The following is a 26,338-nucleotide window of genomic DNA, read 5'->3' on the forward strand; positions in this document are numbered from 1 at the left end:
TATACCAGATGACACACAAAAATAGGTTACCAAAGAGAATTTTGGACTTAATTTTGGACTCAATATATACATCAGCACAGATGTATCCAGAGAATGGGACTTCTCCCTCGAAACAACTGCTTCCAACAAGGATAAAATCTCTTGGTCTAAAAACACCTGTTTATATACAGTGGTACCTCAGGTTAAGTACTTAATTCGTTCCTGAGGTCCGTACTTAACCTGAAACTGTTCTTAACCTGAAGCACCACTTTAGCTAATGGGGCCTCCTGCTGCTGCCGCACCGCCGGAGCCAGATTTCTGTTCTCATCCTGAAGCAAAGTTTTTAACCTGAAGCACTATTTCTGGGTTAGCGGAGTCTGTAACCTGAAGCGTATGTAACCTGAAGCGTATGTAACCTGAGGTACCACTGTACTTTCATATTGCCTTTGCCAAGCACCCTTTGTGATGTCAAACTGTTCAAGATTCTCATTGGTTAGCATAGATTCCGGAAGATATTACTGTAGATGTTTGGTGGGATACTACCAAGGGACAGATATAGATTAATAGAGAGAAAGGAAAAATACGACAGACAGTATGTTCTGGACCTTTATCTCATGTCTGTGGCCCATTGCCAGTGCCACCCTGTTTCATCCGGGGCTTTTTGCTTTTAGTAAACAACACCACAGTCATACATTCTTCTTTAATAAAACTGGTTTCTCGCTTCACTTGCCAGCATATCATGCTTTACGAATTACCCATTTTCTTTTGGGCCTAACATTCATGACAAGATGATATGCAACCTAGAAACAGCATAAGCTACAAACAAACTTATTTTGTCAAGTGAAGACAGTTCAGGTCATACAAACACTTCCAGGATCTACAAATCATTACTCAAAGCCGTATGCTATTAGCTTCCTCAACCTGACTCCCTCCGGATGTTACTCAACTCTTAAAAATGTAAACTGGCCTAATGTTTTGTGAGGTGGTAGGAAGGAAACAAATAAATAATTACTGCTGAGCATTTCTGAGCTCATAACTGTCCCTTCTGCTGAGTGAGAGTACACCTTCATTGCACCACCTTCATCTACAGTGACAAGTAGGGGTTCCCCAAGATCTCAGATCTCAGGCTAAGAATCACCTTCTCCAGCCTTATCTGGAAAGTGTTTGAATATATATACAGACACCCAATATTTTTGACACTCACTGGAACCTTCTGGATAATAATATGCCTACATTTCTATGATTCCATGACATCCCTAGAGCTAAGAATACAATGCCATGCTTAGTTTTTTCTTGTCAGGTGCTCCTTCATGTTCAGATCAGGCCTCAGTATAATAATGTAGCACTTGGGAATGAAGATGCATCCCAGGAGCCCAGCACTGGAGGCCAAGATAGAGAAGATCTGAACGGCTACCATGTACTTCCCCTTGGTGCTCAGGTAGGTGGGCACAAAGGACACCCAAACACTGCAGAAGACCAGCATGCTGAAGGTGATCAGCTTGGCTTCATTGAAGTTTCCAGGCAGCTTCCTGGCTAGGAAAGCCACTGTGAAGCAGATGGCAGCCAGGAAGCCCATGTAGCCAAGAGCACCATAAAACATGGCCACAGACCCTTCATTACATTGCAGGATGATCTCTCCAGGCTGGGAGTGCATATCAGAGTCAGGGAATGGGGGAGACAGTCCCAGCCATAGGGTGCAGATGAGAACTTGTACACTGGAACAGGAAATGACAATGGAGTTGGCCAAACTCTTCCCCAGCCATCTCCTCACCCTGTTCCCTGGCTTAGTGGCCAAGAAGGCCAGCACCACAGTGATGGTTTTTGCCAGAACAGAAGAGACAGCAACTGAGTAGATTGTGCTAAAGGCTGTTTGTCGGAGAAGGCAGGTTGTTTTTCTTGGCTGGCCAATGAAGAGGAAGGAGGACAGAAAGGAGAGCAGGAGAGAGATAAGGAGGATGTAGGAGATATCCCTGTTATTGGCTTTGACTATTGGAGTTTCTTTGTATTTAATGAAGATTCCTAACCCAAAGCCTGTGGTTAAGGATAAGAAGAGGGCAAAGGAAGCCAGGAGGCTGCCTAAAGATTCTTTATAGGACAGGAAGGTGATTACTTTTGGGACACATTGATCTTGGTCCTTGTTTGGATGCTGATCTTCTGGACAATTTTTGCATTCCTTAGCATCTGCATAGAGAAAAACACACTTCAGTATCTTAACATCATTCCTAATATCAGTCACACACCTACAATGGTTTGAATGTTGTTTCAGTTGTGCAGAAAAAGTAGGCAGATGGGAGAGATCACGAAAGAACACTGTTTTGTTGGGAAGAAGAGAGGCAAATGTTCACGGCTAGAAAAGTCTTAATCCAGTGATTCATTCCCCCAAAATCATCTTGTGCAGCATGGCTAGAAAAACTTTCTGTGTGAGATGTTTCAGACCAGGGAATCAGAACATCAGACCACTAGGTCAAACGTGGCCCAGCATGTCTCCTCATTGGGTGATACTATTTTTGTAAGATGTCAGATGGGTGAGGCTTCAAGGGATCAATTAGAAGCTTAAGCAAGGTGCATTGCAATCCACCCATCAGGTGATGTATTGTGAGAATGTATTGGTTAAGTCAGCGGAAGTGGTTTCCATCCATTGGAAACAACTTCTTCTTCTCAAGGTAGTTATTGAAACCTTGAAAAATCACATGTTCAAGTAACAGTGTGAGGCTTGTTGGAAAGTCTCTTTCAAATGCCAATGTGCTACTTTTTGGAGCCCTAAACACCAGAGGATTATGGAGCAGTTTGAAGCTGCTTGCAAAGAATTTTCAGAAAGCCTCTCACTGTGCTTTGAATTGCTGACACTCAGGGCTTTAAAGCATGAATTCAGCTGACATCGCTACTGCATCAGGTGATTGACAAATTGGCAGCAGCACCCAGCTGCTACTTTTGGCCTGGGAAATGAAGATCTAGCATGAAGACCGGTTAAAGGGATCAATGGGTTGACTCAGTATAAATGCAGCTTCTTGTCATGTTCCAGTATTGAGAAGCATATGTGTGAAGCCCAACTTCATTTTATTATATTATATATTTTATTATAAAAAAAATCACATATTACATTTGGATCTTATTCCTCCAAGGAACTTGAGGTGGTATAATTTTTCATCACCACCACCATTCCTGAACTGCTGGAGACCTCTGAGAAATAGGCAGGTCCTCTCACTGGCAGTAGTGCCGACTGACTCCATGGCAGACCAATAAGCCTCCTGAGGTCACACATTTGGTGAACCCAATACTGACTGTCTTGTGCACTTGTCCCTCACCCATCAAAATAGCTCCCAGGACCGGATTCACTGACATGACCCCCTGCAACATTGGAGGTGATTTAAAAAAATAATAATCCAGAATGATTCTACATGTGTGAGCTACATGTGGGCAAATAAATTCTACATGTGGGCAAATAAATTTTCCTGCTTCTGGGGAAACATTGCAGGCTGGCAACAGGTGAAACCTCTCTGGGAATGTCATTTCATTTATGGGGTGTCATTGGTAGCATCATGTTTGGGTTGGTACAAACATTTGCCCCATCCTCCCATCAAAGGCCCTTTCCTCTGAGATCCTCTCCTACCTTCCACAGTGGAGATTGTCCCTTCTGAGCAAGGAGCACAATCATAGCAGCACACTGGTTTTCCTTCCTGAATCTTCTTGGCATATCCTGGGAGACAGCTCTCTGTGCATCTTGAGCGAGGCACAGCCTAGGTATAAAGAGAAGATTGAGCACTAAGGAGAAAATATTAGTAATATTTCTGCCTTTGGACACAGATCATAGGACAGGGAAATAACCATGACCTTACTGTGGGAGTCTGATTTAGACTTCCAAGCTAGACTGGAGAATTAGGTGATGCCTTTCAAGAGCAGATGACCAAACATTCAAAAAGGATATAGTAGTCATGGGAGGCTTCAACTAGCCCAATATCTGTCAGGAATGAGCCAGCTCCTAGTGGAACTTTACAGCCAGATGCAGAACAGAGAGGTTTAGAATTGACGCAGGCTGAACAATGGCCAGCTCCAACTCCCCCGCCCCTTGGAATGCCTGTTGCCAAGGGAGCAACTGAGAGCAGGCTGAAACACAGTCAAAGCTCTCAGGAGGCTTCAACAGGCATGAACAGACACAGAGACAGTCTTTCAATACAGGAAGAGGCTGGAGCTGATTCAATAAGTCTGAAGTTGGTGAATGGGAGGGCTGCTAGACAGGAAGCAAAACAGTCGGAAGGGGCAGTGGTTCAATATATTCTGTAGGAACTGGAAGGAGTCTTCAGAAGGGTCCTCTTGAGTGATAATGTCAGCAATAAGTAGGTCAGGTGAGCCAAAGCACAGAATGAGGTCAGGCTTGCAAGAGAAGTTAAAGCTATTCTTTTTAATAAAAAAAAAAATCTGCAATGTTTGAAGCTAGAGGAAAAACAAGCAAGTAGCAGGTCCTCTGTGAGGAGAAAATGGGGAAATGCTGTTGGGTGACAGAGAAGGTGTAACTGCACAACACCTACTTTGCTCCTGTCTTCACTCAGAAGGAAAGCAGCACCCAACCTGGTGATAACATAATAATAAATGATGCAAGTCCAAGATAGGAAAAGAAATGGTTTGGGACCATGTAGCTACTTTAAATGAATTTACGTCTTCAGGGCCTGATGAGCTGCATCCAATGGTTCTAAAAGAGTTTTCAGATGTAACCTCAGAGCCTTTGTCTATAATCTTTGAGAATTCTTGGATAACAGGTGAGGTCCCTGCAAACTGGAGGCGGGCAAATGTTGCCCCCATCTTCAAAAAGGAGAAAAAAGAAGACCCAGGTGCCTATCAACTGGTCAAGGTGGTGGATTCTCATCCCTTGGAGGTTTTTAAACAGCTTGGATGGTCATTTCTTTCTTCTTTTTCCTCCTGTGTTGAGGCTGCATTTTAATACTTTAATTTTTCAATATTTTAATGTTGTATTTTAACCTTGTTTTTAAGTTGTATTCATTCAGCTTGTTTTTATTATTGCTTGTTAGCCACCCTGAGCCCGGCCTTGGCTGGGGAGGGCAGGGTATAAATAAAAATTATTATTTATTATTATTATTATTATTATTATTATTATTATTATTATTATTATTATATCTGTCATGGATGTTTCAGTTGAGATTCCTGAATTGCAGGGGGCTGGACTAGATGATCATTAGGGTCCCTTCCAACTCTACAATTCTAAGATTCTATGCTTCTGTGTACTATTCAAAATGATGTTAGAGCATAGCAGATGTCATCATTAATAACATAACATTTCTCCTACCTTCTTAAATAGCTTGGGCCAGACAATTGCTTCTGGGTTAATGGTGAACTTCAGATTTGAGGACCCTTGTCTCTCTATTCTTCCAATTTTCACTCTAGCAAGAGAGTTATTAGGAAACAGCACCAGATTCACAATATCAAAGTCAATGGTCAGTGCGCCATTCTCATCCAAGTACTGTCCGTCAGCTGAAGTGTTAGAATAGAACTGGACTTCTTTCAAGAATGGATGAAGCTGTAATGACAGAGGAGTCTCCAGCACCGAGAGAACATCAAACCATGTTCAGCCCTTCTTACTCTGCTTTCTAAACTTCTCTGAACAAGAACCACTGTATCTCTCATCTGGACTTGTAGTGACCATTCTAGATTGTTAGGTCCCCTCATTCTGCTTCAGAATTTTGAGGATGACCAAAGTTAGCATAATTACATATATTACGAAAGGTTGATTATAGTGTTGATTATTAAAGGTTGATTATAGTTGATTATATTTACATAGAAAATATGTAAAGAATGACGAATATGGCTTTATTAAATGTTTGCAAGCATATTGATTAATGATAGTCTAAAATGGTAGTGCTTGCATGAGTGTGGTGTAGTGGTTAAGAGCAGTAGACTCGTAATCTGGGGAACCGGGTTCGTGTCTCCGCTCCTCCACATGCAGCTGCTGGGTGACCTTGGGCTAGTCACACTTCTTTGAAGTCTCTCAGCCCCACTCATCTCACAGAGTGTTTGTTATGGGGGAGGAAGGGAAAGGAGAATGTTAGCCGCTTTGAGACTCCTGAAGGGGAGTGAAAGGCGGGATATCAAATCCAAACTCTTCTTCTTCTTCACTGAAGTATTTCCCTCTAGTCCTAGCCTGCTTATTAAATTCTGTAAAAAGTCAGCTCCAATATCCATATTAGATCTAGATTCTGCATATTGTGACATTTCAAAACTGCCCTGATTTGGGAACATTTCTGAATTGCCACGCTATGCAGTGTATGAGGCTGATAATAAGTAGATAATTTCTGAATTAGAGTTTCGTTCCAACTAGCTCTACAGCTCTCTCTATGTTGAGCTGACTTTGAAGTCTGTCTGTAGGTTGCTGTCTGCAAGTCTGCAGGAATATAACACTGAATCTGTGAACCTGGCCTCCTGTACAATGATGGGCCATTTCTGTTGTGTCCCACCTTCAACTCTAGGAGGATTCCTGTCCCCTAGGAACCTGGATCGGAAAAACACTCATTTCTGCCAGCAGGTGAAAAAAACGTTATTGTATTATTTTAACATTGTATTGTATTTTTTGTTCATTGCATTTGCATGAAAAACACCCTGGGATCATGTTGATGTGATGAAGGGTGGCTTATAAATTTGTATGAATAAATGAATAAAATGCATCACTGCAACGCTTAACTCTGAATGCAAATTGATGGGTGAAGAAGGGTAGCCGAATTCTCAGAGCATCTTTTTTTGCACACCAAAGGTCCCAACTTCAATCCCCAATTGCATCTCTAGGGTGGGGAGAGTGGGGAAAGATACCCTTCCAGAAACAGTAGAGAACCACTGCTAGTCAGTCAATGTAGACAGTGCTAAGCTAGAGAGGCCAATGGTCTGACTCAGTGCAAGACAGTTTCCCCATGATCCTATCATGGTGATTCCAGAGCTGGGACAACAAATTGCAGGTTGCAAAAGGAAAAGGACATACCTGCCATGGCTCTAGCCTTGGAAGGTCCAAGCTGCCTCCTCCACCCACAATCAACATCCTCTTTGACCTGGAAGAATATGCAGCATTCAAGGCCTGTGCCACAGTTTGGATACTAAAGTAATTCACGTAGCTGTCTTGGGACAGGATTCTTTCATTCTCTTCTTGGGGCAACATCTCCAGATTCTCCTTCTCCCTGCACTTTGTCAAACTCCTCACAGATAAGGCATGTTTTGGATATGAACAATCAAATGCTTTTCTCGAATAGCTTAGACTGGCTGAAGACGTTGGCCAATAGTAGTCCTTTTTCATCCTTTTTTTGGTCTTCATTACAAAGGACAAAGAGCCATGGGCATATTGAAAGCAGGCATTATCAAGTAACAACATTTTGTTCTGAAGACCTGTGGTTATCCAGACTTTCCCCTCAGTTTGTATCCTTTCCAGTAAGGATTGTACCTCTATGATTATAAAAAGTCCATATTGAGAGTCTGCAGAGTAAACAAATACATTGACTTGTTTCCACACGGCAGGTGGTTCTTGGGGTGCCCACAGCCAAGTTTCATGTACTACTCTTTTTGCGAAGGCAACACAGATTTCCTTTTCCATCATCAGAGGTGTCAAGGTACTCAGGAACCTTTCTCCATTGTCATTGTCTGGAACAAAGAGGCCGACCCATGTCCACCTGAAATGCAGGAGGAGTTGCACCACTCCTTGGTATTGAATTTCTTCCTTGGGAGCCATTTGGTAGACAAAAGGGGACTGGACTTTATCATGAAGAACAAAGCCATAACTGAACTAGAAAGTAAATGAAAAGAAACGGATGCTTTGTTTTTCAGGACCCAGACTGGATACTTCTATGCAAATGATGACAAATTTAGTTAGTGCAACCTCAGAAGGTTTCTTTGTCTTTGAAATAAAATAGTTTTTTTATATAGTCTTTTTCTTTTTAATTCCCTACCCTACCCAGAACTCCAGTGTCCAGGTTGGCTGCTGTAAATCAGTGAGGGGTAGCTCCTCCTCCAGCGATGGCCTCTCTTGCAATCAATCAATGCTCAGTAGTTGAGCATTTATTTCACATGCAGAAAATACCCATTTATTTATTTAAAAAATTCTATATGGCTTTTCACTTCACGGAAAGCAATGTTTCAAAGTTGTGTATGATGTGACTTCCAGTTTCCTGCCAACTTGAAAAGCAGTGCAGTGCCGATCATCCGATCAGCCCGGAGTTTGCAGAGGGTTCAGGGCGCCCCCTTAAAAAGTGTTGCCAGGGTAGGCAACTCCAGGTTGATATGAACAAAATGGTCCCCCACGTCTTTTGCAAAAACACCAGAAATAAAAATTTCTGACAAGCGCCTTAACCAGAATACACATAAAAATCAGACTGGAGTTCCCAGAAGGAATCTCTTTTACATACAAGAAACAAAGACGTAGACTGACAAGTGAGAAGCAGGTGCAAGAATTTTGGTTAAGATATGGCAGAGATTTTGACAACACACACATACCACCCGAACTGTGAGGAGTGACCAGAGGTGTGGAAGAGAGAGCAACAGGTGGGGGACGGGACAGGGAGGAATTAGATATTTTAGATAATCAAGACAAAGAAAAGACAAGACTTTAGGAAAAAAACAAAACAGGAAAGGGAAACAAAGAGCAGATTTAAAAATGTGCAGTTGGAATGTAAATGGGAATAGAGTTCATCACAGCAGACAAATCAAAACAGAGAGGTGTTGTCATTTTTGTAAAACCAAAAATTGAGCCTAAATTAATCTTAAAAGATGATCTAGGAAGAGTGTAGTGCAGATTGCAGTACAAGGTGAAAAACTTCTTTTAATTGGAATTTATACCCCAAATGAAAAAGGCAGAATTCTATTTTTTTTTAAAAAAGGAAACTGATTAACTTGAATTTCCTCATCAGAAATGGGGGATTTAAATGGTAATTTCACTTGACATGGACAGAACAATTAGGGGGGAAAGAAGGCAGATTACCAGCAACTTTTTGCAATATGACAGAGAACCTGAATTTGACAGATGTACTCTTGAGAGTCCCATAGACTGCAAGAAGATCAAACCTATCCATTCTTAAGGAAATCAGCCCTGATTGCTCACTGGAAGGACAGATTGTGAAGCTGAGGCTCCAATACTTTGGCCACCTCATGAGAAGAGAAGACTCCCTGGAAAAGACCCTGATGTTGGGAAAGATGGAGGGCACAAGGATAAGGGGACGACAAAGGACAAGATGGTTGGACAATGTTCTCGAAGCTAGCAGCATGATAAAAAAATTCCTTCCAGTAGCACCTTAAAGACCAACTAAGTTAGTTCTTGGTATGAGCTTTCGTGTGCATGCACACTTCTTCAGATACACTGTGTTTGACCCAAACCCAGTTCTTACCTGTGGGATCTTGTAGATGCCTGACAAACTTGCAATGTGCATGGAGATGTCAGATTCACCCCCTTCAAAAACAGCCATCAGCTTTTTCCACCTTCCACAGTTGTAGTTTGGGATATTGAATTTCCCACCAGCAAGGAGGTCTATCAGAGCATCAGAAGTTGTTCTTCTATCAAAATAGGTATCATAGATGCTGTAGCCCAGAGTGATGTTGGGTAAGATACTCGGGTTCTGATTGATTTCTTGAGTGGCAAGCAAGAAGGAAAGAATCTGCCAGACTCTCCCACTCATCCAACTGTAAAAAGTGTGTCACAATGAAAATGATTGTTACATTCTTTTTTGTGTAAATCAAGACAAATATGAAAGGAAGCTAGTATGAAGGGCAAAGTGGGGCAGAGGTCTACCAATATCAGTTTCCACAGTATCATTGGAAAGGAGGAGGATGGAGGGAATACAAGAAAACAAACCAGCCCCTTTTCTAGAGACCTCTTTGGCCAACCCATCAGTTCCCATGGTTAGCAGTTGCCACTTTCCCCAAGCACCTCTCCTTGTATTGCATAGCTCACAAAAATTGGACTCTGATAATGGTTTGCATGTTTCTAAAGGAGGCACGGGAAGCGTAGCTCTTCACAGCAGCTAAGAGTCTTTGTGAAGTTGGGTTCTGTAGGGCACCAGAGACAAAGTCCACAGAGCCAAATTGCTTCCACAGACTGCATTAGACTGGCCTAAGCAAAGTGGACATTTGAAGCTTGCAGTTTATATAGATGGTGTTGTTGCTGCTGTGGAAGGAGAGTTGCCTTATTCACTTTTCTCTGCGAGAGAACCAATCTCTCCTCTAGAATATTATTTCCAGTTGAGTGTGGGCAACTTCCCAATTTTCATGCTCCAGTGCTCCGTGAGAGACAATAAGAGAATCAATTTCCTTTTTTTTCTTACTGCAACAAATATACCTCACATATTTTTCTATCTTATATAATAGAAGAAGAAGAGTTTGGATTTGATATCCTGCCTTTCACTCCCTTTAAGGAGTCTCAAAGCGGCTAACATTCTCCTTTCCCTTCCTCCCCCACAACAAACACTCTGTGAGGTGAGTGGGGCTGAGAGACTTCAGAGAAGTGTGACCGGCCCAAGGTCACCCAGCAGCTGCATGTGGAGGAGTGGGGAATCGAACCCGGTTCCCCAGATTACGAGACTACCGCTCTTAACCACTACACCACACTGGCACTTGGGCAAGTCTGACTGAAACCTTTTACTGTTATTAAAAGTCAAAAGGCATTGAAATGCTGCTTTTCAAGAAGTGGAAGGATGCAAAGAAATCTTTTAATTAATAAATGAAATAAATCACAGGACCCCACAGCAACACCATTCTTGCTCAGGCCCCCAAGAGAGACCGTCTTACCTTCAGTCAGTTTCATCTCACAGGTTTAAAAGCAAAACCCTTTATCAGGGAATCCAGGGGGGAAAAGACTGACCGAGATATATCCAGAGAATTGGAGAGGGTAGGAAACAAAAATACATCAATAAGTCATTACTTACAAGTAAACATTACTTAAGGGTGGGCTGGAAAAGGTGAAGGAAATTTCGTCGGTAATGAAACTTAAAGATATTACTCCACCAATGAGGTGACGTCCTGAATTGTAAAAATTCACAGGAGAATTTTGATCCCTGTTTAGATTCAGTGGGCATTTTGTCCTCTGCTGCATCCCGTAGGTTGCAAGAGGCAGCAGCAGCAGCAGTGGTATCATTCTGGGTCTGTCTGCTACACTTCCAACTAATTGGAAGAAACCCTAAACTGTTGCAAGGCAGATATTGCAGTTGCTTGACAAATACAGTTCTGTCTTTAGAGTGAAAGGTGAAAAACCACGGCTCAGTGGTACAGCATGTGTTTCGCAACCCAGAAGGTGCTAGGTTGAATCTCTGCTAACTTTCCCAGCTAAGGCTGAGAATGCCCTCTAGCTGGAGAGCTGCTGCCAGTCAGTTGACAGTTCTGAGATAGAAGGCAGCTTCCTATGCTCTGATCATGCGGCGCACCGTCTTCTCTCAGCCATTTGCCTGCCTACATCTTGCCCCCAAGGACTCTGTGGCACACAATATATTTTATACACAAAGCCTTTCAGGCAGAGTGGAGTAAATAACCACCCAATGCCCCTGTTTGGGATGTTTGCGTTTTTGTTCCCAATGGCACCATTTGAAGGGTGTGCGAGGAGAACTCTTCGACTCTGGAAAGGTTAAGAATAAGGGTCAAGAATAGATCGGTGTGGTTTGTTAATTGTTCAGGGAAGCAATCTCCCACCTGAAAGCTTATGGGAATAGGTGCAGTTCAGGAGAAAAACATGTTGACTCAATAGATTAACATGGATCACAGAGGGAAAAAGTTGACTTTGGGTGAACTTTATTGAGACCTGAAGAGTCCAGAAGGCCCATCAAGTATAGTAGCTTCTTCTCACAGTCTGTCTGTTTAGCTGTAAGTTGTTTTGGGTTGCCTTGCCCTGGGCAAGATAAAATGACTAACAAATTTAAATAATGATAAAAATGAATAATAATATGAACCTGTAATAGACGCACCTGTTGATTATTCCAAGTGAAGGAAAGGAAGTGAAAATGTGCTATAAACAGATTTGTTTTGGAAAGTGGACACAGTTCAAGTCATGCAAATCACTAAGGGACCTGCAAAACATATGTTCAGGAGGTCCATTCTTAACCTGAAACAGTATTTAACCTGAGGCGCGCTTTCCCTAATGGGGCCTCCTGCTGCCACCGTTCTCATCCTGAGGCAAAGTTTATAACCCGAGGTACTACTTCCTGGTTAGCGGAGTTTGTAACCTGAAGTGTTTGTAACCCGAGGTGTTTGTAACCCGCTTGCAGTATCTCCAAATCTGGGAGAGTTGTGTACAGCTATTAACCAAATAAAAAACAACAAAGCCAGTGGATCTGATGAGATACCTGCCGAAATCTTCAAAGTGGGTAGAACTGAACTTACAGAACAACTTCACAAGCTCATCAAAAAAAAAAATCAGGGAAAGAGAAGAGATCCCAGCAGAATTTAGGGATTCCAAAATTATAACTCTCTTTTAAAAAGGTGACAGAACTGATTGTGGAAACTATTGAGGCATCTCTCTATTAGCTGTGGCCAGCAAAATTATTGCAAGGATCTTAGCAAACTGTCTCTTAACAATATCCGAGGTGACCCTTCCTGAATCCCAAAATGGTTTTTGGCCTTCTAGGGGGACAGTAGACATGATTTTCACCACTCGACAGCTTCAAGAAAAATGCAGAGAGCAAAACCAACCCCTGTATATGACGTTTATTGACCTGACTAAGGCTTTTGACACTGTAAATCATAATGCCCTGTGAACTGTCCTTCTGAAAATTGGCTGCCCAGATAAATTTGTAAACATCATTCGGCTCCTCCATGCTAATATGACAACAAAAGTAGCAGATAACAATGGCTCTCAAAGTGAACCATTCACAGTGGGATCAGGTGTTAAACACGGTTGTGTTATTGCCCCAACTCTATTCATTATTTTCATTGCCATGATCCTACACTTTATCAAAGGGAAACTCCCCACCAGAGTAAAGGTAAAGGTAAAGAGACCCCTGACCATTTGGTCCAGTCGTGACCGACTCTGGGGTTGCGGCGCTCATCTCGCTTTATTGGCCGAGGGAGCTGGCGTACAGCTTCCGGGTCATGTGGCCAGCATGACTAAGCTGCATCTGGCAAACCAGAGCAGCACACGGAAACACCATTTACCTTCCTGCTGGAGCGGTACCTATTTATCTACTTGCACTTTGATGTGCTTTCGAACTGCTAGGTTGGCAGGAGCAGGGACCGGGCAACGGGAGCTCACCCTGTCGTGAGGATTTGAACCGCCAACCTTCTGATCAGCAAGCCCTAGGCTCTGTGGTTTAACCCACAGCGCCACCCACGTCCCTCCCCACCAGAGTAGAAATCATAAATTGAACAGATGGAAAGCTCTTCAATCTGAGCAGGCTGAAAGCAAAGAGTAAGGTTACCGTAACTTCCGTCATAGAGCTTCAGTATGCTGATGACAACGTAGTGTGTGCACGCTCAGAGGATGACCTCCAAACCATCCTAAGTATCTTTGCAGAAGCTTACGAAAAGCTTGTCCTATCACTCAACATCAAAAAAACCAAAGTGCTGCACCAAGTGCAAAATAACCGCTCTGTAGAGCCAAAAATCCAACTCAATGGCATAACGTTGGAAAATGCCGATCACTTCTCCTACCTAGGCAGTTATCTTTCCACAAGGGCCAACATTAATGCCAAAATCCAGCATCGCCTGAGCTCTGCAAGTGTAGCTTTCTCCTGATTGAAGTGCAGAGTGTTAGAGGACCGGGACATTTGCAGAGAAACCAAAACGCTTGTTTACAAAGCTATTTTACTACCAATCTTACTATATGCTTGTGAAACATGGACCACTTATAAACGCCATCTCCAGCTCCTCGAAAGATTCCATCAACGGTGTCTCCAAAAATTTTTACACCTCACTTGGGAAGACAGGTGAACTACCTAATATCAGTGTACTGGAAGATGCAAAGATCACCAGTGTTGAAGCAATGATTCTTCAACTTTGTTGGACTGGTCATGTTGTGCAGATGCCTGAAAGCAACTGCTCTGTTCCGAACTTAAAAATGGAAAGCGAAATGCTGGTGGTCAACAAAAGAGGTTTAAAGACTGTCTCAAGGCAAATCTTAAAAAATGTAGTATAAACACCAACAGTTGGGAAACACTGGCCTGCGAGTGCTCCAGTTGGAGAACAGCCTTTACCAAAGGTGTCGTGGGCTTTGGAGACACTCAAACTCAGGAAGCAAGGGAGAAACGTGCTAAGAGGAAGGCACGCCTGGCAAATCCACACCGTGATCAACTCCCTCCCGGAAACCAATGTCCCCATTGTGGAAGGATGTGTGGATCCAGAATTGGCCTCCACAGTCACTTATGGACTCATTGTTAAAACCGTGTTTATGGAAGACAATCTTACGTGGCTACAAGTAATCGCCGAAGAAGAAGTATCTCAAAACTGTGCAGCAGAAGATTCTCATTCCTGAGCATTGGCTATGTTGGCTGCTGGGGCTGCTGGGAACTGGAGAAGTTTGCTTCAGATGGTTGCTTAATGTTTTCACTTGATCTAGCAAGAAATATGGTTTCCTACAAAATAAACCAAAGATTGATTCTTCTTTGAGAACTGAATAAGATGTTCTCCCCAAAGTGAGGGTGGCATGATACATTTTAGAAGATACTTTATTGCTTTTTCCACATATACAGTAATAAACACAATCTAATCTATAATAATCAATAACAACAACTGCTAATCTGTCATTCCTTGGAAGAAAGCAGAACGGGAGCTTAAAATTAGAACCACAACTCAGAACAAGTTTCTGATGAGTCTATCACATTCTCCAAGTGTCCCTAATTTCCAGGGACAGTCCAGAATTTACAGAAGCCGGAAAATCCCGGAATGTCCCACTTTTTCTTAGGACATCCCTATTTGAATTGAAGAGGGTATGGGTCATGATTTCCCAGGTTTATTCCAATCCTTGGGAAGAATTTGTGTACCAACATTTAGTTCCATATATTTTAAAGGGGTTTCATAGATATGCAAGTTTCCATAAACTACAGTACAATTGAGAACTAGAAACCTTTCCCCTCTCTACTCATTATACTTAATCAATATTCAGATTGTGTTAAGGGTATTAGAGCTGGTGTTTTTGCATGTTCTTTTATAATAAAACTATGAATTTAATTACAATAAATCCAGGATGTGTTAAGGTTTGACAAAATTAATTTTAGTTGGTTAACAGAGAACAGTAGATTATTGGTATAGAAATCTCATAAATAGGATTATTCTTGTTGGGGGTTCAAATGGTTGATTACTGGTGTCTTTGGGACTGTGCCACCTATGGCCCTTAAATTTTCAGCAATCAATAATTTGAACAGTTAATAGACAAACCAAGGAAAAAGAGGGGGAATCCACGCGTGCTATAAAGCTATTTAATCTGTAAAGTGAACACAGCTGAAGTCCTACAGCTGCAAAACATACTATACAAGCTTCCCCAACCTGACTCCTGCAAGGTGTTACCCAATGCTACCTTCCTGACCCTCCTGACCCTTGGCCATAGAGGCTGCTTTGAACTAGAGAAGGTGGATTCAAATGTTTGCTTAATGTTTGCCTGTTGATCTATCAAGAAAGGTGGACACTGGAATTCCAGTGGAATTCAACTAAAGAATGATTTGTCTTTGAGACTTGGAAGTAACATGCTCCCCAAAGTATGGGACACAAACTTGAAGGAAGCGGTGGTGGTCTCCAAGCCAAGAGCTGCTCCCTCAGCTACTGGGGAGCCAGGCCAGAGTTGGCAGCTTATAAGGGTCAAAAGCAGACTAGAAAATGCACTATAAATGACTATTACCGTTCTCTCTTGGCTAAGGTGGTCTCTGGCATGATGTTGGAGGACCATAATCATGTAGAGGCTGCCATGGAGCCACATTGGGACCTCCATGGCAACCCTTGGACTGTCTCACATGGTCTTTAGTCTAACATATTGAGCACATCAGGCAGCGCACAGCCTTGAGTTCCAGATTGGATTACTGCAATCCACTCTATGTGGGTCTTCCTTTGTGTCTGATCCAGAAACTGCAGTGAGTTCAGAAGTGACTGTCAGGAGTAAGACCTTGTCAGCTTATAATAATTCTCTCCTCAGATCTAGGACTAATTTAGACTGCTGAGTTATAAATGTGTTATAAAAATATGACACCGGGGGGCTCTGTACAGCAGTAAATGCAAAATTGAATTGAGAGCTATATAACTTGTTTTCTTAGCTTTTTAGATCAGTGTAGATCCAGCCCTTTAGTGGTTGCTGGTCTGTTACTGGACCAAATGCAAGGTGTTACAAAAAATCCTAAGAGCTTGGCACCAGTTGACTTGTGGAATTGCCTCACTTTGTATACATCCACTCAACTGATTCAGTTTGTAGAACGGGCACTGTTACTGGTGCCACTTAATACTCGTTCTGTACTGATAATAAGTTAATTTGACAGCCTGTACATTTTGCCACTCCCTGCCTATTGATATCTTTACTGGAGTCTCTTTTTTTGTCCCTGGGGAAACCATTTTTATTCAGGGTTCAGATATGCGGAAGTTGGCATGTGTTTTTATCTATTGTTAGCTTCATTGTTTATTTTACAATATTTTGAATATTTAAAATAACTGTTTTTAACATTGTCTTTTATTGAAAATTTATAATTTTTGTTGCTTTTTATAAACCAGTTGAAGGGTCTATTTATACTGAAGTGTTATATAAATTTGACCTGATCTAGCGTCAATAAAGATCAGCCAATCCTTGAACCATGTATTGAGTGAACTTTCTTCTTCTTCTTCTTCTTCTTCTTCTTCTTCTTCTTCTTCTTCTTCTTCTTCTTCTTCTTCTTCCTCCTCCTCCTCCTCCTCCTCCTCCTCCTCCTCCTCCTCCTCCTCCTCTTCCTCTATGCAGCTGCTCCCATAAAGGTTTCAGAGGAGATATTTACCCCCTTACATTTATCAGAACCACAGTGATTTATTCTTATTCTCTGCAGAGTCCAAGAGATAGTTCCACACCCCTTCACATATTGCCTTGGGGAACAATAATGTCAACTTCACAATTATGGGCTGCAGGAGGATGTTTATTCAACTATGCTTGAAAAGTCTGATGTATAAAATACCTTGGGGCCAAGATATAGAGCATTTGAAGGAGAAAGTATAAAACCTAATCAGAATATAGGAAGCTGCCCTCTAGCTCAGGACCATCTAGTGACTGGCAGCATCTCTCCAGGTAGAGGACTTCCTCAGCTCTACCTGTTATCAGGTAGCAGAGACTGAACCTGACACCTTCTGGGTGGGAAAAAGATGCTCCAGCACTGAGCTATGGCCCTCTCCTTCAATCCTAATTTGGGCAGAGCTGAACACCCCTTGTATTTGTCAAGTCGCTGAAGCCTCTGTCTTGCAGTTTTTTTGGGTTTCTTCTAATTAGCGGCTTCTGTGGACAGGAACAGTCACAAGGAAGAGTAGCAGGCAGACCCAAAATGATGATGATGATTATACCGCTGCTTGTTTTGTTGCCTCTAGCAATGCATGAGATGCAGCAGAGGGCAAAATGTCCACTGAATCTGATCAGAGATAGAAATCTGACTGTTAATTATCACCGGCAAGGAGATCACCTCATTAGTGGAATTATATCTTCAAGATTAATTGGAAATCAACTTCCCTTTAGCTTTTCCAGCACCCCAGTAAGCGATTTTGAGAAGTAAGTAATGGTGTATTGCCATACAGTGGTACCTCGGGTTAAGTACTTAATTCGTTCCAGAGGTCCGTACTTAACCTGAAACTGTTCTTAACCTGAAGCACCACTTTAGCTAATGGGGCCTCCCGCTGCTGCCGCGCCACCACAGCACGATTTCTGTTCTCATCCTGAAGCAAAGCTCTTAACCTGAAGCAATATTTCTGGGGTAGCAGAGTCTGTAACCTGAAGCGTATGTAACCTGAAGCGTATGTAACCTGAAGCGTATGTAACCCGAGGTACCACTGTATTCCTTCTTCCTAAACTACTCTCCACTTCTCTTGCCGTACTGATAAATCACTATATTTGTTGTTTGAAGATTAAGGGAGCATCTCATCCACTGGAATAAAATACAGTTGGAAAATCTGAGTAGGAGTATTGCAGGCATCCGTCTGTCTATTTTTCCTAACAGTCTAAACAATAATGCCATTGGATGGAGACCTGTTATTTGTTCCATTTGTTTATTAAAGTTTTCTGTACATCACTTTACTTGGTGAAAAGCAGTGTATCAATGTGCTTTACGCTATAATTTAAAAAAAAGTCTTGCTCTCAAAAGTAAACTTGTTTTTTATAAGCTAAAAAAAGTGTGTTTGAGTCGCAGCTTTTCTGTAGTTGTCTCGTTGTCTCTCGTGAAACCTTGTGGAAAGTCGAATGCTCTGACCACGGCCCTTGGCATGAATAATGGGAAGTTTCCTACTCTCAATATACGATAATCTTCTAGATGTTTATCCACAGAATTAGTTTCCCAGGTTTGACACACTACCCTTACCAGGAGAATGAAGACAGGGTATGGCAGGCTGTTCCTTTATAGATTTGTGCAATGATAATTGGAGCAAACCATCTTCAGTAGGAACTGAACAATTCTTTCCCCCAGGCACAACATAACCTATGTAACTTCAAACTGCAGATGCCTCCTATCCTTAGGCAGCTGAAGCTTGACAACCATATGTCAGGAGTGCTCTGATGGTGTTTCCTGCTTGGCAGGGGGTTGGACTCGATGGCCCTTGTGGTCTCTTCCAATTCTATGATTCTATGATTCTATGATTCTATGATTCTATGAAATGCATCCTGTGCACTAGGATTGGCTCTGGGGACATCTTCTGAGGTGCTCAGCAGAGCTCAACATCCGTAAGTCTTTTTGGCTGGTGTGAGTGGTTGCTCTTCCCAAATCGCACTACAAACATGCAAACCATGATTGGGGGCCCAGTTTTTGTGAGATATATAATGCCTAGAGTGATCTTTTGATACAGGTAGCCACAGAACTGGTCAGAGGGCCAAGGACGTTACCAGAACATAGGCCTCCATCCTCCTCCTTTGCAAAGATATTGCAGATACTATTACTGGTACACCTCAGCCCCACGTTGTCCTACTTAGTGGCCTCCTTTCACGTTTGCCTTGATTTATACAAACAAGTACGCAACTCATTTTCACAGAATGGTGGGTGACTATCTGATACACCTTTTTGCAGCTGGATGGATGTGAGGAACTGCCACGTTCTTTCCTTCTCACTTACTGTTCAGGAGATCAATCATAACCCCAGGCTCTTACCCAACATCACCCTGGGCTACAGCATCTATGATACCTCTTTTGATGGAAGAATAACTACTGACGCCTTGACAGACCTCTTTGCTGGTGGGAAAATCAACATTCCAAACTACAGCTGCGGAAGACGGGGAAACCTTCTAGCTATTATTGAAGGTGGTGAAACCGACATCTCCATGCACATTGCAAGCATGTCAGGCTTCTACAAGATACCACAGGTAAGAACTGGGCTCAAGTCAAACATACCCAGCAACATTTGCCATTTCATAAGAAAAGCAAGGTATGCTTAGCTTAGTGCAATTTATTTTATTGCTCCCTGCCCCCCAACCAGTTGCAGCCTCTGTAGCACACTGCTACATAAATTTTGCCCTACCGGAAATTGGCGCTTTCAAGTGCTGTTATTGAGCTTGGCACGGGAAAGGTTTCCTCCGCTGTTCCATGAGGCTGCTACCTCTTCTTACAGCTCCAGGAACTGTTAAATAAAATTGTTTAATGTACAGTGGTGCCTTGGTTTATGAACAGTTCTGTTTGCGAACTATTCAGTTTACGAACTCCGCAAAACTGGAAGCAGTGTTCCGGTTTGCAAACTTTACCTTGGTTTACGAACAGAAGCCAAATGGTGAAACAGCACCTGCAGTGGGAGGCCTCAATAGGGAAAGCACTCCTTGGTTTAATAATGGATTCGGTTTAAAGAACAGATTTTCAGAACATTAAGTTCGTAAGCCTAGGTACCACTGTACATTGAAATGGGAACTAAATTTATAGTGTGCCTGTATTGTATACCACGAGGCATGGTTGGAAATTTCCACTGAAGCTGAAGAAGAGCTTGCTAGGTTAATCATTAATGGGGTTGTATCATGGAACTGTATGTGTATGTCTACTGGTTCAATCACATGAAAAAGATAGTATTAGAGGTCCATGCCTATGTTAATCTGGGAGATATCCATGTTTGGGTGTGTGCCCTTTGTTTGAAGCTACTGAAGAGAATGGATGTGTGAATCTGTCTCCAGCAAACAACCTCTGGCTAATGGAGACTGAAATGGCATGGCACCAGCAATGAGCCGCATGGCGCCACAACTGCCACCCAGCAACTAGGTGAATGGAATTTCTCTAAGAGGGGTGTTGAATGTGGAGTACCTCAAGACTGATATGATTTAGGAGTGAAGAGGGAGATGGCCAAGTTTTCTGATCATACTGAATTGTTCTAGATTGTTAAACCAAAAGCAGATTGTGAAGAGCTCCAAATAACTTCTCCAAATAAAAAGGCACATGCAATTCAATATAAACAAGTGTGAATTTATGCATGCTGAGGGGGAAATCAGCCTTAATTTCACATGTTTGCTTCTGGGTTCTGAACTGGCATTGACTGAACAGAAATGAGACCACAGGGTCTTGGTAGATAGGTCAATGAATATGTTGCCTCTTCAGCATTTGTCATGTAAAAGCAAATTCCATGCTAAGTACACCATCAGGAATGGAATTAAAAATAAAACTGTCAATCTCATAATATAGTTATACAGACCTATGGGGCCGCTGCCTTTGGAAGACTGTGTACATAGGTTTTTGACACACCTCAAACAGTGTACAGGTTAAACTTTATTCGCATTAGCCAACAGCAATGGCAACATAAAACAAGCAATATATACAAATAAAAAGACAGCAATGGGTAAAAAGGGCAATCAAATGACCAAATGTATTATAGAATTGGAAAAAAGTTCAGAAAAAGATATTGGAGATGAGGTGGTTATATTCAAAACATTGGAAAACAGTGCTAAAGCTCCTGTCCATGTTATCAACACACAACTCTAATTTTTCATAAGATTTCAATCTAGGGGAGTTGTGCATGATGTAGAAACCACTCTGGGTGTTGTGGTGGACTGACCTCCCAGACCTACTGAAGGCTTTATTGTTTTGCAGGATACATTTTAATGGAAGTGTGATTTTAGACTTTTGCATTCATAATTTTGTTCTATTGTATTTCTCTAAACTGCAGAGAGACAATTGCCATTAGGTGATAAATAAATTGCATATATATGAAATTTCCAAAAACATTGAAGCTTATGCTAATTAAATGTTTCATCATATTTGATTTGATTCACACAGAGGTATCCAATCTTTGTCCTGAGAAACAAAACACCAGTTTCTTTTCTTCAACAGCTCAGTTATGGCTTTGTTCTTCATGATAAAGTCCAGTCCCCTTTCGTCTACCAGATGGTCTCAAAGGAAGAAACTCAGTACCTGGGAATTATCCAACTCCTCCTGCATTTCAGGTGGACGTGGGTTGGTCTCTTTGCTCCAGACAATGACAATGGAGAAAGGTTCCTGAGTATTTTGACATCCCTAATGATCAAAAGGGAAATCTGTGTTGCCTTCACAGAAAGAGTACTACTACAAACCTGGCTGTGGTTACCCAATGAAGCACCTGCGATGTGGAGACAAGTCAATGTCTTTGTTTACTGCACAGACTCTCAATATGGACTTTTCACAATCATGGAGGTACAAACCTTGCTTGAAAGGATAGAAACTGGGGGGAAAGTCTGGATAATCACCGCTCTTGAGAACACAGTCTTGTTCTATGAGACGGAATCCTTCCGGTATGCCCATGGTTCATTGTCCTTTGTAATGAAGACCAAAAAAAAGATGAAAATGGGCGACTCCGAACCAATATTCCCTTCTGTTTTGGATCTTTGGCAAGAAGAATTTGAATGTTCATATTCCAAACATGCCTTGTCTGTGAGAGGTTGGACAAGATGCAGGGAGACGGAAAATGTGATGATCCAGCAGGAATTTATTGAACAGGTTCATTCCCAAGATAGCTATGTTCATTACTTCAGTATCCTAGCCATTGCTCAGGCCTTGAATGCAGCATATTCATCCAGATCAAAGCGGATGTCACTGATGGGAGGAGGAGACCTGTTGGGACTTCAAAAGATTCAGCCATGGCAGGTATGTCCTTTCCCTTTTGCAAACTAATGTTCATTGTCCCAGCTCTGGAATCACCATATTAGGAACATAGGAAGCTGCTTAAAATGAGTCAGACCATTGGTCTCACAAGTAGTATTGTCTATATTGACTGACTGACGGGGAAAGTGAATTATCCCAAATGCTTTCATGTTCTCTTAGTGCTGGAGTTTCCTCTGTCGTTGTAGCTTCATCCATTCTTGAAAGAAGTGCATCTCTATTCTAATACTTCACCTGATGGACAGTACTTGGATGAGAATGGGGCATTGGCCATTGACTTTGATATTGTGAATTGGGTGCTGTTTCCCAATACCTCTCATGGTAGAGTGAAGATTGGGGAAGTAGAGAAACAGGCATCCTCAGAGCTAAAGCTGAACATCAACCAAGAAGCAATTGTCTGGCCCCTGGTCTTTAACAAGGTATGGAGAAATGATATGTCATTTTATTACTTGTGACATCTGCTAGGCTCTAATAGCTTGTTGAATTGCACATATGAGACCTTGACTGTGATTTTACTGATACAGTGGTACATCGGTTTACGAACTTAATCCATTCTGGTAGTCCATTCTTAAACCGAAACTGTTCTTAAACCAAGGCGCGCTTTCCCTAATGAGGCCTTCCGCAGCTGGTGCTCTTCCACTGTTCAAATTCGTCATTATACCAAGGTAAAGTTATCAAACCAGTTTTGTGGAGTTCATACACCGAATAGTTTGGAAACAGGACTGTTCTTAAACCGAGGTGCCACTGTACTTCCCTCGAGTGAAGTCTTTGAGATGAATGGAACAGCCTCTTGAGTATGTATAAGATTTCACCGTGAATAGGAGGCTTTCCAAAGCACAGTAAAATAGCTTTCCCAAATGTAAGGTCTTCCCAATCTGTTCAGAATATCCAAAGGCAAGCATGTATTTCCTGTAGGGACAACCTTGCACCCACCCACAAATATTAATCAGAGCTGGCAATTATTAATCACCTGCCAAAATAGGGCCTGGGGTCACTTATGGCCATTGGAAGCAAATATATGTTTTCCGCAATCCCGCCAAACACTATGATCTGTTTCCAAAAGCACAAATGCTCCTAATCGTTTCTCATTGATTCTCCTTCCTCAATTTCTGCCTAGACCGTGCCTTGTTCAAGATGCTCACAGAGCTGTCACCCTGGATATGTCAAGAAGATTCAGGAAGGGAAGCCCCCCTGCTGCTATGATTGCATTCCCTGCTCAGAAGGGACCATCTCCACTCAGGAAGGTAGGCCAAGACCTCAGAAAAAAGCGTCTTACCTGGGAGGATGGGGCAAAGGTTTGAGCCAGCCTAAGCATGATGTTTGTAATGGCATCCCATGAGTGAAATGCCTCTCAGGATTTTGGAGGGTCAAAGAACAGCACTAGGAGGGATAAGCAGTTTTAACGGGGGGGGGGGAGCATGTCCACCTCTTTGACCAATGCACACATGCACAAGTCATCAGCTGATGGTCAGTGAAAGTCTACATTCCTTAAGCTCACAATCATGCCTTTGAGGCCTTACCCATAACACAACTCAAAAAGTGGCATCACCAAATAGGGTGACCTGCTGAGCTAAGTTTAATCCAGTGGCCAGAGGTTCCCAGCACCAGTTTACACTTAATAGAAGCACTTCTGAAGTATCTCACAGGCCAAGCTTTTCTAGCCATGCTCCACATGATCTATTTTGGTGGATGAGACCATGGATCAAGATGTTTTTGCCAGTGAACTTTTGCTTCTCTCTTTCCCAACAAAACTGTGTTCTCTCCCATATGCCTACCTTCCCCATATGCCTAGCTTGGTTTATAACTGCTGTTAGGATACTGAAGTCTCTTTTTCTCTCTGCAGATACTGCCAAATGCACCAAATGTTCAAATGATCAGCATCCAAACAAAGACAAAAATCAATGTGTACCCAAAACAATCACCTTCCTGTCCTATGAAGAACCTTTGGGGAGCATCCTAGCTTCCTTTGCCATCCTCATATCCTTAGCCACAGTTTTCGTGTTAGAAATCTTTATTAAATACAAAGCCACTCCCATAGTCAAAGCCAACAATAGGGATCTCTCCTACATCCTCCTCATCTCCCTCCTTCTCTCATTTTTGTCCTCCTTCCTCTTCATTGGCCAGCCAAGAAAAGGGACCTGCCTTTTGCGTCAAACAGCCTTCAGCACCATCTTCTCAGTTGCTGTCTCTTCCGTCTTGGCAAAAACCATCACTGTGGTGCTGGCCTTCCTGGCTACTAAGCCAGGGAGCAGGGTGAGAAGATGGCTGGGGAAGAGTTTGGCCAACTCCATTGTCATTTCCTGTTCCAGTGTGCAAGTTCTCATCTGCACGATCTGGCTGGGGACATCTCCTCCTTTCCCTGACTCTGACAAGCACTCCCAACCTGGGGAGGTCATCCTGAAATGCAACGAAGGGTCTGTGGCCATGTTTTATGTTGCCCTCGGCTACATGGGCTTCCTGGCTGCCATCTGCTTCACTGTGGCTTTCCTAGCCAGGAAGCTGCCTGGAAACTTCAATGAAGCCAAGCTGATCACCTTCAGCATGCTGGTCTTCTGCAGTGTTTGGGTGTCCTTTGTCCCCACCTATCTGAGCACCAAGGGGAAATTCATGGTAGCAGTGCAGGTTTTCTCCATCTTGGCCTCCAGTGCTGGGCTTCTAGGATGCATCTTTCTTCCCAAATGCTACATTATTATACTGAGGCCTGATCTGAACATGAGAAAGACCAGAAACAGCTAAATATGATATTTGATTGTTAGCTCTGGGGATATCATGGAACTGTAGAGTTAGAAGTCGACACCAGAATATTGACTGCAATGTGCAGCTGGCCATGTATATAGTGAGGCAAGGATCCAATTGTGTGCTTATCATGGTTCCCTTAGCCTCACATGTGATGGAAAGCAGGTAAGCATCTACTGGTGGATCTCTGGATGATATTCAGAAGACCTCTAAGAGGTTCTGATAGCTGGTTCTTCAACAACAGCAACTGTGGAGGCCTCTTCTCTCTTGAGTTAAACTGTTCATTACTCTTAGCTGAATTGCACAAGCTGCTTAAGAAGTTGCAAATTGAATTGCTAAAGTACTAAATAAACTTAGCTAAATTCGAATAAAGTCACATTAAGACAGCTACATTTGATTTGATTAATTATATTTCTATGCCACTCTTTATTAGATTGAATCGCAGAGCAGTTTATAGACAATAAATAACAATAGAATAACAATAACAATAGACACAAAAGAAGAATGGTTATGCAAGTTGACCTGGTACTTGGAATTTGCAAAGCTAACTGATGTATTAAGACACACATCTAATACAATAGTTAAGAAAGAATGGGGTCATTTAAACAACTACCTGATGAATCAAGGCTCAGCACCTGAGATCTGGTTGTGCCTAGAATAACACTGCAAAAGCAATAAAGTCCTGATACCAAAATGAGGAATCAATAGAAATACAGGAAAATATCTCTACTAAGAACAATGAACTGTTGCGGTATTGGCGGAAGTCTTTATTTGTTGTTTTGTAGGTATATTTGTATGTAGTTCTCTGTGTTTTAATTTAAGAATCTGTTTGTAAAATATTAGTCTAACAATGAATGATTTACTGTTATCCTAGTTTTATACACACACACACACACACACACACACACACTTTCCCCCCTTTTCTTCCATTTTTTTCTCTTTTTCCTCTCTTCCATACTTCTCCTTTCTTTTTTCTTCTTCTATATTATGATATTACTTTTCCTGGTCGGGGACAGAGGGTGGCGTTTGGGGGGAATTGTCATCACACCGCTCCTTGGTGTGTGGAGTGTCTCAGGGTGCGATACTCTCCCCGATGCTTTTTAACATCTTTGCAGCTTTGCATGTGGCAGTTTATTTTATTTTTGGGTTTTTTTAGTTTTTTTTATTCAAAGTTATAACAAGACATATTTTCCAAAAACATAACCTTATTTCCCCCCCCCATTTTTCCTCCCTTCCCCCCCCCCACAGAACCCCACCCCACCCCCCAACTTCCCTCAGTTCCAGTCTTTGGTTTCTTCAATAATGCTGTTTTCTGCATGTTACAAAGTTGTATAGATCCTCAAACTGTTTAGCTGATTATTATCAGTAAAAAAAAAATGTGAATGCTTATTCAAAACCTGCCAAGGAGTCCAGTTCGCTTTGTTGCGTCTT

The 26,338-nt window shown here is 42.2% G+C and overlaps 3 protein-coding genes across 7 annotated transcripts; 1 reads left to right on the plus strand and 2 right to left on the minus strand.

Annotated features, from left to right (window-relative positions):
• Nucleotides 1-566: 566 nt before the first annotated feature.
• LOC310699302 (vomeronasal type-2 receptor 26-like) lies at nucleotides 567-5,551 on the minus strand (the record flags this gene model as incomplete). The annotated part of the gene is made up of 3 exons (XM_083486949.1): nucleotides 567-2,160; nucleotides 3,590-3,716; nucleotides 5,279-5,551. Coding segments are annotated over 3 exons (1,299 nt in total), but the record flags the coding sequence as incomplete, so codon positions are not given.
• A 222-nt stretch (nucleotides 5,552-5,773) lies between these two features.
• LOC310701152 (vomeronasal type-2 receptor 26-like) lies at nucleotides 5,774-25,156 on the plus strand. Of its 5 annotated transcripts, none has more exons than XM_083491518.1 (6): nucleotides 16,828-17,635; nucleotides 19,137-19,428; nucleotides 21,314-22,156; nucleotides 22,360-22,590; nucleotides 23,289-23,415; nucleotides 24,015-25,156. In XM_083491518.1, exons 1-6 carry the CDS (start codon nucleotides 17,415-17,417, stop codon nucleotides 24,905-24,907), a joined length of 2,607 nt encoding a protein of 868 aa, XP_083347644.1. In that variant the 5' UTR covers nucleotides 16,828-17,414; the 3' UTR covers nucleotides 24,908-25,156. The 5 variants fall into 5 exon arrangements, with proteins under 5 accessions (XP_083347648.1, XP_083347644.1, XP_083347645.1 ...); XM_083491519.1 differs by having other exon boundaries at nucleotides 21,368-22,156; XM_083491520.1 differs by having other exon boundaries at nucleotides 19,189-19,428.
• On the minus strand, nucleotides 6,745-9,422 carry LOC310700988 (vomeronasal type-2 receptor 26-like; the record flags this gene model as incomplete). Its single annotated transcript, XM_083490950.1, has 2 exons — nucleotides 6,745-7,750; nucleotides 9,345-9,422. The coding sequence occupies 2 exons, from the start codon at nucleotides 9,420-9,422 to the stop codon at nucleotides 6,848-6,850; spliced, it is 981 nt and encodes a 326-aa protein (XP_083347076.1). The 3' UTR covers nucleotides 6,745-6,847.
• Nucleotides 25,157-26,338: the final 1,182 nt, after the last annotated feature.

The sequence above is a fragment of the Podarcis liolepis genome, assembly GCF_965112155.1.
Source record: "Podarcis liolepis genome assembly, chromosome: 2".
In the NCBI taxonomy this organism is placed as follows: domain Eukaryota; kingdom Metazoa; phylum Chordata; class Lepidosauria; order Squamata; family Lacertidae; genus Podarcis; species Podarcis liolepis.

Bases quoted from the DNA above. Each gene is read 5' to 3' on its own strand.
- LOC310701152 (XM_083491518.1), top strand. From the start codon at position 17,415: ATGATGATGATGATTATACCGCTGCTTGTTTTGTTGCCTCTAGCAATG. The intron at 19,429-21,313 runs GTAAGAACTGGG...TGATTCACACAG, and splicing joins GCTTCTACAAGATACCACAG to AGGTATCCAATCTTTGTCCT. The intron at 22,591-23,288 runs GTATGGAGAAAT...ATTTCTGCCTAG, and splicing joins GGCCCCTGGTCTTTAACAAG to ACCGTGCCTTGTTCAAGATG.